General features: G+C 36.5%; 1 protein-coding gene across 2 annotated transcripts in view; it reads right to left on the bottom strand.

Annotated features, from left to right (window-relative positions):
• Positions 1–15,550, bottom strand: part of GMCL1 (germ cell-less 1, spermatogenesis associated) — a 52,054-nt gene that overhangs the window by 15,370 nt on the left and 21,134 nt on the right. Inside the window, exons 8-10 of one of the 2 annotated variants that reach the window (XM_037127263.2) lie at positions 14,300–14,390; positions 6,647–6,784; positions 2,805–2,874 (exon numbers count right to left, since the gene is read on the bottom strand). In XM_037127263.2, the coding sequence (XP_036983158.2) occupies positions 2,805–2,874; positions 6,647–6,784; positions 14,300–14,390 (299 nt within the window). The remainder of the gene's footprint in view (positions 1–2,804; positions 2,875–6,646; positions 6,785–14,299; positions 14,391–15,550) is intronic. The other variant, XM_037127265.2, reaches the window with a different exon arrangement.

The following is a 15,550-nucleotide window of genomic DNA, read 5'->3' as shown; positions in this document are numbered from 1 at the left end:
AACCTCCAGGACATCTTTAAACGCTCCAATATCCGAATTATAGGGGTACCAGAAGGGGGAAAGACACAACCACCAGTGGAAAAACTATTTGAACAAATAATAAAAGAAAATTTCCCCAATCTGGCAAAGGAAATAGACTTCCAAGAAATCCAAGAAGCCCAGAGAGTACCAAAAAAGTTGGACTCAAGAAGAAACACACCAAGGCATATCATAATTACATTAGCCAAAATTAAAATGAAGGAGAGAATCCTAGAAGCAGCAAGAGCTAAGGGGACAATCACCTACAAAGGAGTCCCCATCAGGCTGTCAGCAGATTTCTCAAAAGAGACCTTACAGGCAAGAAGGGGCTGGAAAGAAATATTCCAAGTCATGAAATCTAAAGACCTACAACCAAGATTGCTCTATCCAGCAAAACTTTCATTTAGAATGGAAGGACAGATAAGGTGCTTCTCAGATAAGACCAAATTCAAGGAGTTCATCATCACCAAGCCCTTATTATATGAAATGTTAAAGGGACTTATCTAAGAAAAAGAAGTTAAAGAAACATGAACAGTGAAAGAACAACAAGCTCACAGTTATTAACAACCACACCTAAAACGAAAGCAAACTAAAAGAACAGCTAGATCAGGAGTGGAAATATAGAAATGAAGATCTCAAGGAGGGTTAGCAACAGGGGAGTGGGAGGAGGAGATGGGGGGAGAAGGTACAGAAAATAAGTAGCATAGACAGTAGATAGAAAATAGATGGGGGGGGGCAAGAATAGCATGGGAAATATAGAACCTAAAGGACTTGAGACACATGGACATAAACTAAAGGGGGGTAATGGTGGGGTTGGGGGGGCAGGGTGGAGGGGAATGAAGGGGGGAATAGAACAACTGTAACAGCATAATCAATTTTAAAAAATAAATTAATTTAAAAAAAAAAGAATTTTATCTATTACAAAATGCTTCAAATCTGAATTTGATGAAAGAGTTAACTTTCATTTATTAGTTTTTGATTTATTATTTCAACAATCTTGTTTGTACAAGATAAGTATGCTGTGAATCTATATGGGAAAAGATAGGATATAAATAAAGTGGAATCAGCCAAAGAACATATATGCATAACCACAGACACAGACAACAGTGTGGTGATGGTCTGAGGGAAGGGGAGTGAAGGCTGGAGGGAGGTAAGCAAAGGGGAAGAGGGGAATGGGGACATCTATAGTAGTGTAAACAATAAAAATAAAGTTAAAAAAATAAAGTAGAACTAAAAACCCTGGACAGGCTCATCATCATTATCATGAGTTCATACAACATTTTTATACACTCACTGTTTGGATATAAACATAACTAGGTCATTATTTTAGGAAGTTCTTTGATATATAAAAGGGGTTAAAGGGCATCCAGGGCAAAAAATATTCAACTTCTTAAGACCTCTTCTATATATGACATTTGGATTATTTCTTTACCCTTTCCACACCAAGGAGCTAGTACTAAGATCAAATAATAAATATGGAAGTACTTCTGTAAATTGCAAAGCACTATGAATTGAAAGGGATAATTTACTTTTTCATAAATATTTTGTAGGGGCTCATATGCTTTTGGGTAAAGCATCTGTAACCAGATGATGTTAATTGATTTTAGACTCAAACATCCTAAAAAAACTATTAATCAGAATCTGACAACACTACCACAAATAAGAAAATTACTTTTACCTATACATAATGAAAATCATGCTCTATGAAAGTATTATTCCAAGTAATATTTCAATATGTTGAAAGAAAACATAACACTCGGTGAAACAAAGTATATGAATTACTCAATTTCACTAATATAGCAAATGACAATTCAAACACTTCATTTTATTCAATGACCAAAGAAATATTTATAAGATTAATAATGTTATAGAAATATAAAAATTAAAGCTGATTACTGTATTTTGCTGTGTATAAGGCATGCCTTTTTGCCCAAATTTTTGACGGAAAAATAAGGATGCACATTACACATGGGTAAACATACTATGGGTATAATAATGGGCATAATAATTCCATGTATATAAGGAACTGTTTTGCATGGTATGGGGAATGTAGCCCAGACCGATTCAGAAAACTGATGGGGAGCGAGGTCAGCACACAGGCCCCATACCCATGGATAGGTTTTCACAGGGGAATCAGGCCTGCATTGTACCTAGGCTGCTATGAGGCTTGCTTTTGCTAAAACTTCCTCACCCTGGATTGAGGCAGAAAATGTTTACTGCATATCTTTAAAATAGCTTCCTAAAGTCTGTACTAAACCTCCCAAGTATGGAGTGTAACCAGTTCAACCACTTTCCTACTTGATCTGCAACATCCTTCTCATTGAAATAATTAGCAACATTCTTTCCTTTGTTATCTGTAAAAGGTAACCACCTACAGTGAACCTGTGCGTAGTAAATGAGGACCATCCTGGATGTAATGTACCCAGAAAAGCAATAAAAGCCTGTCCAGGCAGGGGTTGGGGCCCTCTCTCTCACTCAGAGAGCGGCCATCTCGTCCCTTTTTCTCCACAGGCCTCTGCAGTCTGTGTGAATTTGTTCATTGCAGCCACCACACATGGATCCTTTGGGCCAGAGTCCGCATCATGTGTACAATGTGCACAAAAATGTAAATACACATTATACATGGGAGTGGTATTATACACAGCAAAATACGTGCATAATACTCTACTTTAATAGCACTTCATTTTTCAGTATTGTTACCAATCTTTCAATATAATGAATGTGCTCAAAAATTTATAGCTGAAGTTTTTTTTCTGATGAGCAATGATACGATATAACATACTTACCCCACCTCATTGTCTTGTTCTGCCCGAAGCATGGCAAGCCACTGCTGTTTATACACAGAAGACAGCCATCCTAAAATGTAAAAATAAATAAATATAATAATAAGAATAATAAGAAACATGGAATATAAAGCAGTTAAAAATTTTAAGTTTATGAAATTGTTACTATTTCTAAATTCAAGTTTAGAATAGCAATAAATAAAGCTGATAGTTTGTATTTTATACATATGCTGTAACAATATGTCTTAACAATTTTCAAAGTGGTAAGTGCTATTAAATTTTTTGCTTTAGGATAGCTTCTACTTAGATTATATACATTTAAATTAGAATTTAAGTCTTTAGTTAAAAGTATATTGCTACCCTGGCTGATGTAGCTCAGTAGATTGAGCACCAGCCTGCGAACCAAAGAATCGCGGTTCAATTCCCAGTCAGGGCACATGCCTGGGTTGCAGGCCAGTTCCCAGTGGGGGACGCACGAGAGGCAACCATACATTGATATTTCTCTCCCTCTCTCCTTCCCTTCCCCTCTAAAGATAAATAAATTTTTTAAAAAGTACATTGCTGCATTTAATAGTTTCCTTTCCATAACTCATAATAATTTTTATGACAATGTCTTAAATGAGGGAGTGGTGGCAGACAAGGGAAGGAAATAATTTTGAGAATTATCCATGAAAAATATCTACAGGACCAGTGAACAGATGTGGAGAAAGTACTTAGGAAAAATATACGATGACTTCTAGGATTCTGCCTTTTTTGTGAGGCTGGGTATTAATTATTGATATGGGGAACACAGAAGAAAAAAAAGGCAGGGATTGGGGCTGTAAGGGAAAGATAAGTACTGTTTTGAACACATGAACTGAAGCAGTTAGTAGTCAGCAGTTGGATATCCAAGTATGAAGCTCAGGGGAGAGGTCAGAACTGGAACCTTAATAGGAATGAAGGAGCCCACTCTGGGACACTGTATAGAATGAAAAGATCGATGGGCCAAAAGCACACTCAGGAAATTAGGAGATGGGCAGAGGAAGGGAAGCTTAAAAATGAACAAGAGAAGGAACAGTCAAAGAGAGGAAAAGGATTGGGAGAGTATAGCATTTCTAAACTAAGGTAGTACAATAAATAATTTAAAGAAAAAGCTAACAAACCATGATAAAAATGCTAAAGTTAAAATAAGGCAGATTTTGCAGAAAGGACAATCTTAACTTTTGCTAGTTAACTGAGTAGTGAAATAGTGAGGGAAAGACAGACCTGTGAGTTGAGAAATGACTGAAAGTAAGGAGATAGAGACAGCATCTACAGGTTAATCAGAAGGTAGTAACCTGAATAGTTAGTTGTAAGGGAATAGTTGCTGTAGGGGGAAACTCAAGAGTCAAAGGAAGATATTTTGTTTTGTTTTTTTATTGAAAAAGAGGACTGATCAAGTAAAAGTAGTGTAAGGAGTCCCCAAGATCCAGGCTTACTACTGAAATGTGAATTTGCAGTAGCACCAATAGAAAAGTTGTAGAATGCTCTGCAGTGGTAGTTAGCACAGAATAACAGGTATAGGAACAAAGAAGGTTTAATTTAGTTTTAGGGTTTGCCAAATAAATAACAAGGAGTTGAAGGCAACTGTGAGAGAGTGGCTGACATGATCTATCATGACACCTAGGGCTAAAACCAGCAAGTGAAGTTTGAAAGACTGGTTGAAAATGTAGGGCTTAAAATGGATTGAAAAGCAAACAACAATGTAAAGGGAATGAGGCTGTGAACATGCTAGGTTATATATAGCCTGAAAACTACCAGATTTCTGATACTAAGAAATTCTGGGTAACAAGGTTCATGGTGTTTCTGTGGGTAGTGAGGGCCTAATGTTCAGCAAACATAAATGTTACTGGAATTGGGGTCAAATTACTAGGAAGCTAGAGTCTTAAATGAAATGACTGTATAAACTCATTATGTGACTGTACAGGAGCGGAGAGGTAGACAGTAAATCAAGTGTCCAAGTCATAAATGAATGCGGAGAAGCCGAGAGAGAAAGGGTAAGTGGGTCAGTTGGATCATATGCAATAATGTTTGGAAAGGGCATTGAGGGACTAGGACTATCTGGCCTCCTACCCCTAGACTGGGGCAGGGTGTCTCAGTGGAAAACAAAGTCCTGTATAGAGAGAAAAATAGTATCCTCTGGGAGAACCAAATACATGGAGGGAAGAGATGGATGACATGGGAGTTAGTTGATCCTAGTTCCAGAGCACATAACAGGAAGATTTTGAGAGGAATGATAAGACAGGTCAGAGGTATAGGGAGAGGGGGAAGTATGACAAGGAGAATATGGAATAAAAGAGATTTAATGATCTGACATAAGATAGATCTAATTCCTTTACATAATGGAGTTCAGCTGTGCTTGACACAGTTAAATACTAATATAGAATATTTCTATACAAAATTCTGACTTAACTTGGAATTAAACATATCTAAGACTTTTGACCTAAAGGTGGTCAAAATGGAGGTAGTAAAATTCCCCAAAACACATACCTTTGAATAATGTTAACATGTGTTTGGCACTATTTTGGAAAAATAATGACTTTCAGCTAGGTAATCAAAATTATTTTAATTTATTTTAAATCTAGGATCTACTCCTATTGAAAGCACACACCAACTATCTAGATAATTTGAGTTATGTGGCCACCTTTAGCCATGGGAATGTAATCTTCAGAGAAATCATGTTTAAAAAACCCCCACAATGATGCAAATATAATATATACCCTCTGATCTTGGCTCTCTAAAATTAATATTATAAAAATAATTTTTGTAAAATTAATAGAAAAAAGTGTCTATAAACATATGTAAGAGTAATTTTATAAAAATGCATTCCTTTCAAATATAGCAGAAGTAGGTCACTGGTTCATTTCTAGGTTCGCTTTACATTAAATACCTTTCTAAGTAAGTATACAAAGTATACAGATTACAAGAACAATTTATATACACACAGCTATATAAAAAATTGAAGTATCAGATAATTACAATTTTTCAGATAAACCTATTACTAATGTTTACAAATTTACAAATAAATCTTTGGACAGAAATTCTATTTTATACTTCTTATATGCATATATAGTACTAAACTGAATCTTATCCAAGCATTAGAGATTTAACTTAGAATAGTAAATCATTGTTTCAAAAAATTTAAATTATACAAGAACAAGTATAAAGGACACATGGACAACAACTAAGGGGGGTAGAAATGGGAGGGAGGTGGGGTGCATGGGGGAGGGGTGAGCTGGGATGGGAGTAAAAGACAGAAAACTGTACTTGAACAACAATTAAAATAAATAAATAAAAACTCCTAAACATTAAAAAAAAGGAGTAATTAAACACAAATTAAAAGTTTCTTTGATCTCTGTATGACTGTCTGGGGAGGGAACTGCATCCCAAAATGTATTAAAATTTTTTAAATTATAATTAGCAAAGATATTACATTTGCTTTGACACGAGGTTTAAGACTAGAATAATAAAAAAATAAAACAAGCAAATTTAAGGAGTATTAATAGAAAAAGTAGTTATAACCTTTCCATAATTCTACAAAAACCATTTTTAAAAGTATGGTCCAAAATATTGTACTAGTTATTCAAATTAAACAACACCCATAAAACAGAAAACTATATAGCTACTTAAATATTATGGAGACTATTTAATGATATGGGCAAATACCCAAGATACATAATGTGAACACAAAAAGTTACCTCTGAGTATGATCATTCAGCTTTCAGTATAAAAATCTGTCCCTTCTTAGGATTAAGGATAATTTCTATTAATTATTCTTTTCTATGGTAGATATTACTTAAAACCATACCTTCATCACATTCTCTTACCTGAAGGTACTAGAGCATCTTGTTCAATGATCCTTGCAGAGGCCAGATCACTGATAATGTACTGTAATCTCAAATGTCTGAATACTGACACAAATGGTTTTCCTTGCTCTGTTTCAAGAAAGGTCGTACCTTCAAAATCTATAAAAAACAGTTTAATTAAATAGCCTTTCTTTTTAAATATACCAATTTACTTTTTCTTAAATGGTTATGTGCTTCAGGAATACACATGTGTACATCTACTGGAATACAAATCAGCCAATTTCAAACTTTTCAAGGATTTTAGAAACCTCAGGTATATGGATAAAAACTTGGAAAGATTTAGAAAAAAACTCCAGGAAATTAACTTTGGTCCTAAGCAGACCCTTACAATTCAGTTGTATACTTTTCTGTGGTTTGGAGCTTACAGTGCCACAAGGGCAAAAGGAATGCTTGAGAATGATACTTAGGATTGCAGTATCTCTCCAGGATACCCTTTCCAAGGCAATGAAAACTCCAGTGGAGTCCTGGATGGCGTGGCTCAGTGGACTGAGTGCTGGCCTTCGAACCAAAAAGTCGCTGATTTGATTTCCAATCAGGGCACATGCCTGAATTGTTGGCCAGGTCCCCGTTGGGGTCAGGGTCGCATGAGAGGCAACCACACATTGGTTTCTCTCCCTTTCTTTCTCCCTCCCTTACCCTTTCTCTAAAAATAAATAAATAAAAACATTTTTAAAAGTCCAGTGAAACTCTAGAGCCCAAATTCCTCACTCAAAGGTCTTCAAAAGATATACAGGTCATTAAATGTCTCTTGAGATTCTTCTAACTTATGCTTTAGCTACATGTGATGAACACTAGTTAATTTATTAATTCTCTATTCAAATACAAAATAAAATACATAGACATTGGAGCCACAGATTTGTAATATGTGGGTGGTATTTATTGTTAAAATAATTCATGTTTAAGAAATATATGGCTTAACCAGTCAAGATGGTGAAGTAGGTAGATGCAGTACTTGAATCCTCCCATAACCACATCAAAATTATAGCTAAACTACAGAACTATTATTCAGAACCACCTGAAATCTGGCTGAACAGAAGTCCTACAGCTATAGATGTAAAAAGAAGCCACACAGAGACTAGTAGGAGGAGAGGAGACATGGAATGGGGTGGTCTTATATACACAAGTGGTAGATAAAAATCAGGAGGGATATCTCAGATGCAGAGGTCCTCCCTAAAGGGTGAGGGGTCCCAGTTGCATAGCAGGCCCCATAGCCCAGGATTCCAGTGCCAGAAGAGAAGTCTCCATAACTGCTAGCTGTAAAAGCCAGCTTGGATTGTGGCTGAGTGAGAGTCCCAGCTGTTCCTCTTAAAGGGACAGTGCATGGACTTACTCAGTCTCACTTGCTCTGAATTCCAGTAGTGGGGGACTAGGGACATACAGAGAAGAACTGAGTGGTCTGGCATCATGGTGAGAGCTAAAATAGCAGCCTTCTCCTAGACAGAACTGCTGGCAGATGCCATTATTCCTTTTTCTGCACCATCTTCCCACAGAACTGGCAGGCAAGAGCCCTGTTTGAGTCTTCATCAATCTGGCTAACTTAAAGATCCCACCACCCCAACTTGCAGGCCCATTCAAGTCATTTCCAGTGGCTTTCCCAAGTAGCCTGTCTAGGTTCATGCTTTGGGCTTTCCTAAAATTTCTCAAGCAAGTGGCACCTGGCCTTGGCATGCCATGTACCTCTTGCTAAATGGCCCCAGGTCTGACACGAGCAGCAGCTGGCCTTAGTTGCTGCTTCGCCTCTCCTGGGCACCTCCGAGCCCAGCCTATGTAGCTGCCATCTGCAGATCACTTTTTTGCTCATGGTGGGTGGCACCAGGCAGGGCATAGGTGGCAGGTGACCTTGGTCTGAACCTTTCAGGAGGCCCCAGAGCCAGCCCACCTGGTGGACAGCTTCAGACACATCAGGGCACCACCCAAGCACCTCTACAAGTGACACAATCAGGGGGCACACTCAGTGGGCACCAGGACGCTGCTGCTCTGTGGGGTCAGCCCCTGCACAGCTGATCCTCCATGGTTGTTACAGCCAGTCCTCGCTGGTTGGCCTGGGGGTAAATTCCTCCCCTTGAGATGCCAGTAGCAATCAAGGCTCAACTACAACAGGAGGGTATATACAGCCCACATGAGGTATAGACATGTAGTGCCCAGCTCTGGTAATCAGGGAGGGCGTGCCACCAGACCCTATAGGATACCTACTACCTTAGGCCACTCTACCAAGCCTGAGAGATGCAGCAGCTCCACCTAATACACAGAAACAAACACAAGGAGGCAGCCAAAATGAGGAGACAAAGAAACATGTCCCAAATGCAAGAGTGAACAAACTCCAGAAAAAAAACTAAACAAATGGAGACAATCTACTAGATGCCTAATTTAAAACACTGGTTCTAAGGCTGATCAATGAGCTTTAGGGGAGAGTAAATGAATTTAATAAGAACATCAACAAACAGCTAGGAAACATAAAACAGAGATAGAAAACATAAAAAAGAACCAGTAAGAAATGAAGAATACACTAACTGAAATGAAGAATACATTACAGGGTATCAACAGTGGAGTAGATGAAGCAGATCAAATCAGAGATTTAGAAGATAAGGAAGCAGAAAGCATCCAATTAGAACAGCAAAAAGAATGAAGAATCCCCCCAAATGAGGACAGTATAATCAGCCCCTGGGACAACTTTAAGCACACCAACATTTACATCATGGTGGTGGCAGAAGGAGAAGGGTGAGAGCAAGAAATTGAAAACCTATATGAAAAAATAATAATGGAAAACTTCCCTAACCTGGTGACATACAAGGAAATAGACATACAAGTCCAGGAAGCACAGAGTTCCACACAAGATGAACCCAAACAGGCCCACACCAAGACACATCATAATTAAAATGCAAGAGGTTAAATACAAAGAGAGACTCTTAGCAACAAGAAAAGCAGTTATCTACAAGGGAGCTCTTATGAGACTGTCAGTTGATTTCTCAACTAAGACTTTGTAGGCCAGAAGAACTGGCAAGAAATATCCAAAGTCATGAAAACCAAGGACCTACAACCAAAGCTACCCTATCCAGCAAAGCTAACATTTAAAATCAAAGGAAAGATGAAGAGCTTCTCAGACAAGGAAAAGCTAAAGGAGTTCATCACCCCCAAACCAGTATTATAAGAAATGTTAAATGGTCTTCTTTAAGATATAAAGATAAAAAATACGAATAATAAAATCACAGTAAATACCTACCTATCAACAATTACTTTAAACACAAATAGATTAAATGCTCCAATCAAGAGATATGGAGGTTAAATGAATAAAACAAGACCTTACATAGGCTGTCTACAAGAGACTCACTTCAGATCGAAAGACACACACACACAGACGGAAAGTAAAGGCATGGAAAAAGATATTTCAGGAAAATGGAAACAAACAAATGAAAAAAGCTGAGGTAGCAATATTTACACCAGACAAAACAGATCTAAAAGACAAAATAAGTGAATAAGCAGAACAGAAACAGAATCATAGATACAGAGAACATTCTGACAGTTACCAGATGGGAGAGGGATTGAGGGGGTAGGTAAAAAAGGTGAGGGGTCACAAATTGGTAGTTACAAAATTAGTCATGGGGATGTAAAGTATAGCACAGGGAATACAATCAGTAATGTTGTAGTAACGATTATGGTGTCAGACAGGTACTTAGTTATATAATGTCTAATCACTGGGTTGTACACATAAAACTAATATAAGATGATATGTCAACTGTAATTGAAAAATAAAAATTATATAAAATCTAAAAAGTCTATTAACTTTTTTCTTTTTGGGAGAATTTAAAATTACTTCTAAAAATAGTTACTCTCAGTTGCATTCCAATGTGCTTTCATGAGTGGGAAGGAAAAGTCGAGTTACTGCGATCAAACTAGGGCCAAAGTCCTAGTCTGTTTTCTGTTAAACGGGTCTTGTTCCCACTGAGTGGAAACACACTCAGTCCTATCGCTATTAAAGATAGGGAAAAGAAGGTGAGAACTGCTATTGTAGATTATTATGCCTTAAACTATATGCTTCACATGGAACACAGGTTTACTGTGGAAACGCTGCCCATTAAAATATTTTTTCCCTAAAGTTGCAAAAAGATAGTCAAGTTCATGAAAAAAATTTTCACAATTTTCAAGTTTTCATCCCATTTTTTTTTCCTTTGGTAACTACCTAGTGTCAAATAAAGCAAACAAGAAAGCAGTTAAGCTCATTTAAAAATTTAATAGTTAACTTTGCTTACTTATGCAACAGGCATGTAACTGTGAATCTACATGTCTTATCTTTTTAGTTAGTTCTAGTTCTTATGTTGCATTATATGTGCCAATTTCATGGGGTGTACTAAAATACCACTATAGCCCTGGCCCATTTGGTGGCTCATTTGGTTGGAGCATTGTCCCATCACCAAAAGGCTGCAGGTTCAATCCCCGGTCATAGCACATAGCTGAGGCTGAGGGTTCAATCCCTGAGTAGGGGGGCGTATGGGAGGCAGCTAATTAATGTTTCTCTCTTACAATGAACTTTCTCTTTCCTTCCTCCCCCCTCTCTAAAATCAATAAACATATTCTTACCGTGGCTGGTGTAGCTCAGTGGACTAAGCTCGGGCTGTGAACTAAAGGGTTGCGGGTTGCTGGTTCAATTCCCAGTCAGGGCACATGCCTGGGTTGTAGGCCAGGTCCCCAGTAGGGGTTGTGCAAGAGGCAAGCACACATGGATGTTTCTCTCCCTCTCTTTCTCCTTCCATTCCCCTCTGTCTACAAATAAAATAAATAGCCCTGACTGGTGTGGCTTGGTGGACTGAGCACAGGCCTGTGAACCAAAGGCTTACCAGTTCGATTCCAGATCAGGGCACATTCCTGGGTTGAGGGCCAGGTCCCTGCTGGGGACCATGTGAGAGGCAACCACACATTGATATTTCTCTTTCTCTCTTTCTCCCTCCCATTCCCCCTCTCTAAAAATAAATACATATTTTTTAAAAATAAAAAAAAATCTTTAAAAAATAAAAATTAAAAAAAAACCATATCCTTGAATGATTTTAAAAATATATAAATAAATAAAAATACCGTTATGTTCTTATGGATGCTCCATCACATGAACAAGTTATAAAAATCTAATTCTAGACTGTCTCACAGACATCTGGAAATTATCCCATGAAACCTTTTATTCAAGGCTACAGAAGTAGTTACCTCATTTACTTTTGTAAGAATTCATGAAATTAAAAAAATGTTTTAAAGATTCTATCTTTTCAAAATGTTGCTATACTAAGTGCACCTGCCAAATTCAATAGAAATATATACATATAATTGTCTAAAAAAAAAAGTATGAATTTCTATGTTTTTTGTAGTTCTGACCCATATATCTGAAAGTCAAATAACTACAAAAACCTAAGAGAAATATACCAAAATATAATGGGTGAGGTGACAAGTGATTTTTGTTTTATTTCCTCAGTACTCATCACTTTTATAATTTTAAAACAGTATGAAATGACCTCAAAATCATCACTGAAAAACAAGAGCATTAGGTATATATTTTGCTTTATGCAATAAATGTCCCCCTGAAAAGTTATCTTAAACTATATATTTTTACACTATCAAAGCTGAGTTTGAGACCCCAGGAAAAGAAAACCAGAATGGACGACAGCTTCTTATTCTGGTTTCTGCCACTTCGGCTACAGAATAATTTCCTTCATGATGAACTGCTATGGTTAATCCACCTGGAGCTAAAATGAGGGCAAGTTTATGTTAACATTTATCTAACATCGGTTTCTACAGAGTCGCCTTGTCTTTTTAGCTTCTCCACGCTCATCTCTTTTAATTTTTATCTCTCTACCTCTGTTTAAATTTTCTCTTTGTAAATGGTCCTTTAGACATGTTTGATTCATAAGCATGATAGAAAAATAATTTATCTGGCTCTAAGCTAGGAAATCTCACTACATAAAATAATTCTACAATTAAGAACTTCTTTTAATTAGCCTTGGCTGGTGTAGCTCAGTGGATTGAGGGTGGACTGCAAACCAAAAGGTCACTGGTTCGATTCCCAGTCAGTGCACATGTCTGTCTGAGTTGTGGGCCAGGTCCCCAGTGGGGGGGTGCATGAGAGACAACCACATTATTGTTGTTTCTCTCCCTTTCTTTCTCCCTCCCTTCCCCACTCTCCAAAAATACATTTAATAAATATTTAAAAAATAAAATATTTAAAAAAAGAACTTTTAATTAAAAGACATCTTTAAGAAAGTAAAAACGATAGCCTATAAACTCTATAGAAGTGTGACATGTATTTATGACAAAGAATTGATTTCAAGAATATATAAAGAATGCTTACAAATCACTAAAAAAGATATAAAATATTAAAATAGGAAAAATAAATAAATAAGTAAATAAATAAATAGAAAATAGAAAAACAACCTAAATAGATATTTCACAGAAGAGGAAACATATGGCCAATAAACACATAAAGACCTGTTCAATCTCTTTGTTTTAAGGAATAAAAATCAATCAAGTCCACCAATGAAAGAGTTTGGTGACAGCCAAAACAAAATGATGCACTGTCCAGGGCCGTGCTGGAGCTGGCTCGTGCTGGCTCACAGGGGCCGATGTATCTCCACATGCAGCGAAGTCATGTTGGTAGCTTGAAACCAGCCATGGCAGGACAACTTGTAAGACGGAAATTTAAAAAGTGCTAGGAATCAGGAATTATGTTTTTCCGAGAGCCAGTTTACCAGCACACTACTGTATTATGTCAACACATACAAACATGCAGTAACATCTTTTTTAAACAAGGGAATAACAAACTCAAAATTCAAGACAGTAGTTGGGGAAAGTCAAAAGGACACAACAAGCAATAAACACATGAACAGATGGCAGTTATTAATGTTTTAGTACTTGAGAATTAATTTCTGGAGGTTTGATGTAGTATTAATGATAAACAAAAAAGCTGCCCATAAATGGACCAAAAATGACAGTAAAGTAAGAAAATCATGAACTAACAATTATGAGTGATTTATTCCTTACACCTGAGGGCCATTATTTTTTCCTGTATCTTTTTTAATCAAAGTAAAAAATAAATATATTGTATACTCTATCTCTGTCCAGGTAAGAAAGAATTTATGGCAGTTGATCTTAACCAGTTTTAGATCAGCCTCCCCTGGGAATCTGATACAAGGTATGGAGAATCTACCATGCCACCCCCTGAGGCCTGCCCAATGCAACACACACAGATAGATAAAATTTTGCATCCACTCTCAGTGTCCACACACAGAAGCCTGCCCATGGCCCTCCATATTATGAATTGTTGCCTAATACACAGAATTTAATTTGTTAGGGAAATTCAATGTGGTCAAACAAAAGATAAATTTAATTAGCAACATCTGTTGGGGATAAAATGAGAAAAGCAATAGTTTGGGGAATCAAAACATGGTTCAAGAAGTAATAATTCAGTTAATTGAGGTGTTTTTCTTATTCAGCCTCAATTTTCTCAGTGGAAATGAGGGGTTGAATTAGATAACTGCTAACGTCCTCTCCAGCACTAAAATTCTCTAGGTCTATAATGATTTTCATTATAACTTTCAATTAAAAAAAAATGAGTAAGTTCCCAAAAAAATTCAGGTATACCTTTTCTCCTCTTAGAAAACCAGACATCTGTTTCAGTCAAAAGTTGTTTTAAAGATCCATTCCAAGAAGGCACAAGTTGAAGGAACATCCACTAGGTTAAAAAAGTAAATGAGAAAACAATGATAAGAGTTCATCATACTATAATTTTACATTTTCAACCTACTTCCACCTTAAAATATAATACCTAAAAATTTTAATTTTCATTACAGCAACTGAAAGACATAGAACTATTACATGACATGCTTGCAAGCTTTAAATTAATCATGGCATTAATCATTGTCTAATAATAAAAAATAGGTGAGTGTGTGATAAAGAATAAACTTATCCTTTAAAGTATTTATGGTCTCAAATATACTGTGGTTACATATTACCAAATATCGAATTACCAAATTTATACTAATTTTTATACTAATTTATTCTACTCACCAATTAACTCAATTTTACTACATACTATGTGAGATTTAAAATGTAAGAAACTAAACAAGGGAGAGTAAGGTGTTTCTTACTCTTAGTGTTTCTTATTGTCTAATAAGAAATGGCTATTGAGACAGTATGCTTAGTAGCAAAGACCATGGACTTTTAAATCCTGACCCTACTACTTAATAGCTGGGCAAATTACCTAATTTCTCTGGGCCTAAATTTCTTCACTTATTTCATGAGCATGATAACATGTCTACCTCACAGGACATTAAAATAATTAATATGTGTAACATACTTTGATAGTGCTTGGTACACAGTAAGCATTTATCATTTCTGGCATAACAGCAGTTACATCAGTAAGAAAGTATGAATGCTACCAATGGCTCAGAGACAAATGAGCTGTCTGCCACTCCTTTAATAGTTAGACAACCCCATTACTAAATTTCCTTGAAGAAAAATAGTAAAAGAATCTCATCCTACTGTAAAAACAAACAACCACAATGATATAACTAGAGGGTATCTCATTCCAAGATTTCACAACTGTGTTAAATGCAGACTCCCTGCTGGTGACAGGACTGAAGGCAAAATTATGCAGTGGGAAAAGCAATGCATTCGGCTCATAATACCTGGGTTCTGAGTCAAGTTTGCCACTTAGTAATTGTTAAGAATTCTAAGTCTCAGTATCTACAGAACAAAAATAATAATGATGATAATAACAATTTTAAAAGTAAAAACATTACGAAACAAGAGCCAATTTGTCCTTTCAAAGAGACGAGAGATGTAAAAATAAAACTACATTTAAAATGTTGAAAACTTTCGAAAGGGTGAGAA

The sequence above is a fragment of the Artibeus jamaicensis genome, unplaced genomic scaffold, assembly GCF_021234435.1.
Source record: "Artibeus jamaicensis isolate MK-2021 breed Jamaican fruit bat unplaced genomic scaffold, CSHL_Jam_final contig_3174, whole genome shotgun sequence".
Classification (NCBI taxonomy): Eukaryota; Metazoa; Chordata; class Mammalia; order Chiroptera; family Phyllostomidae; genus Artibeus; species Artibeus jamaicensis.
The sequence above is the reverse complement of the archived record's forward strand: the minus strand, read 5'-3'. Positions and strand labels throughout refer to the sequence as shown.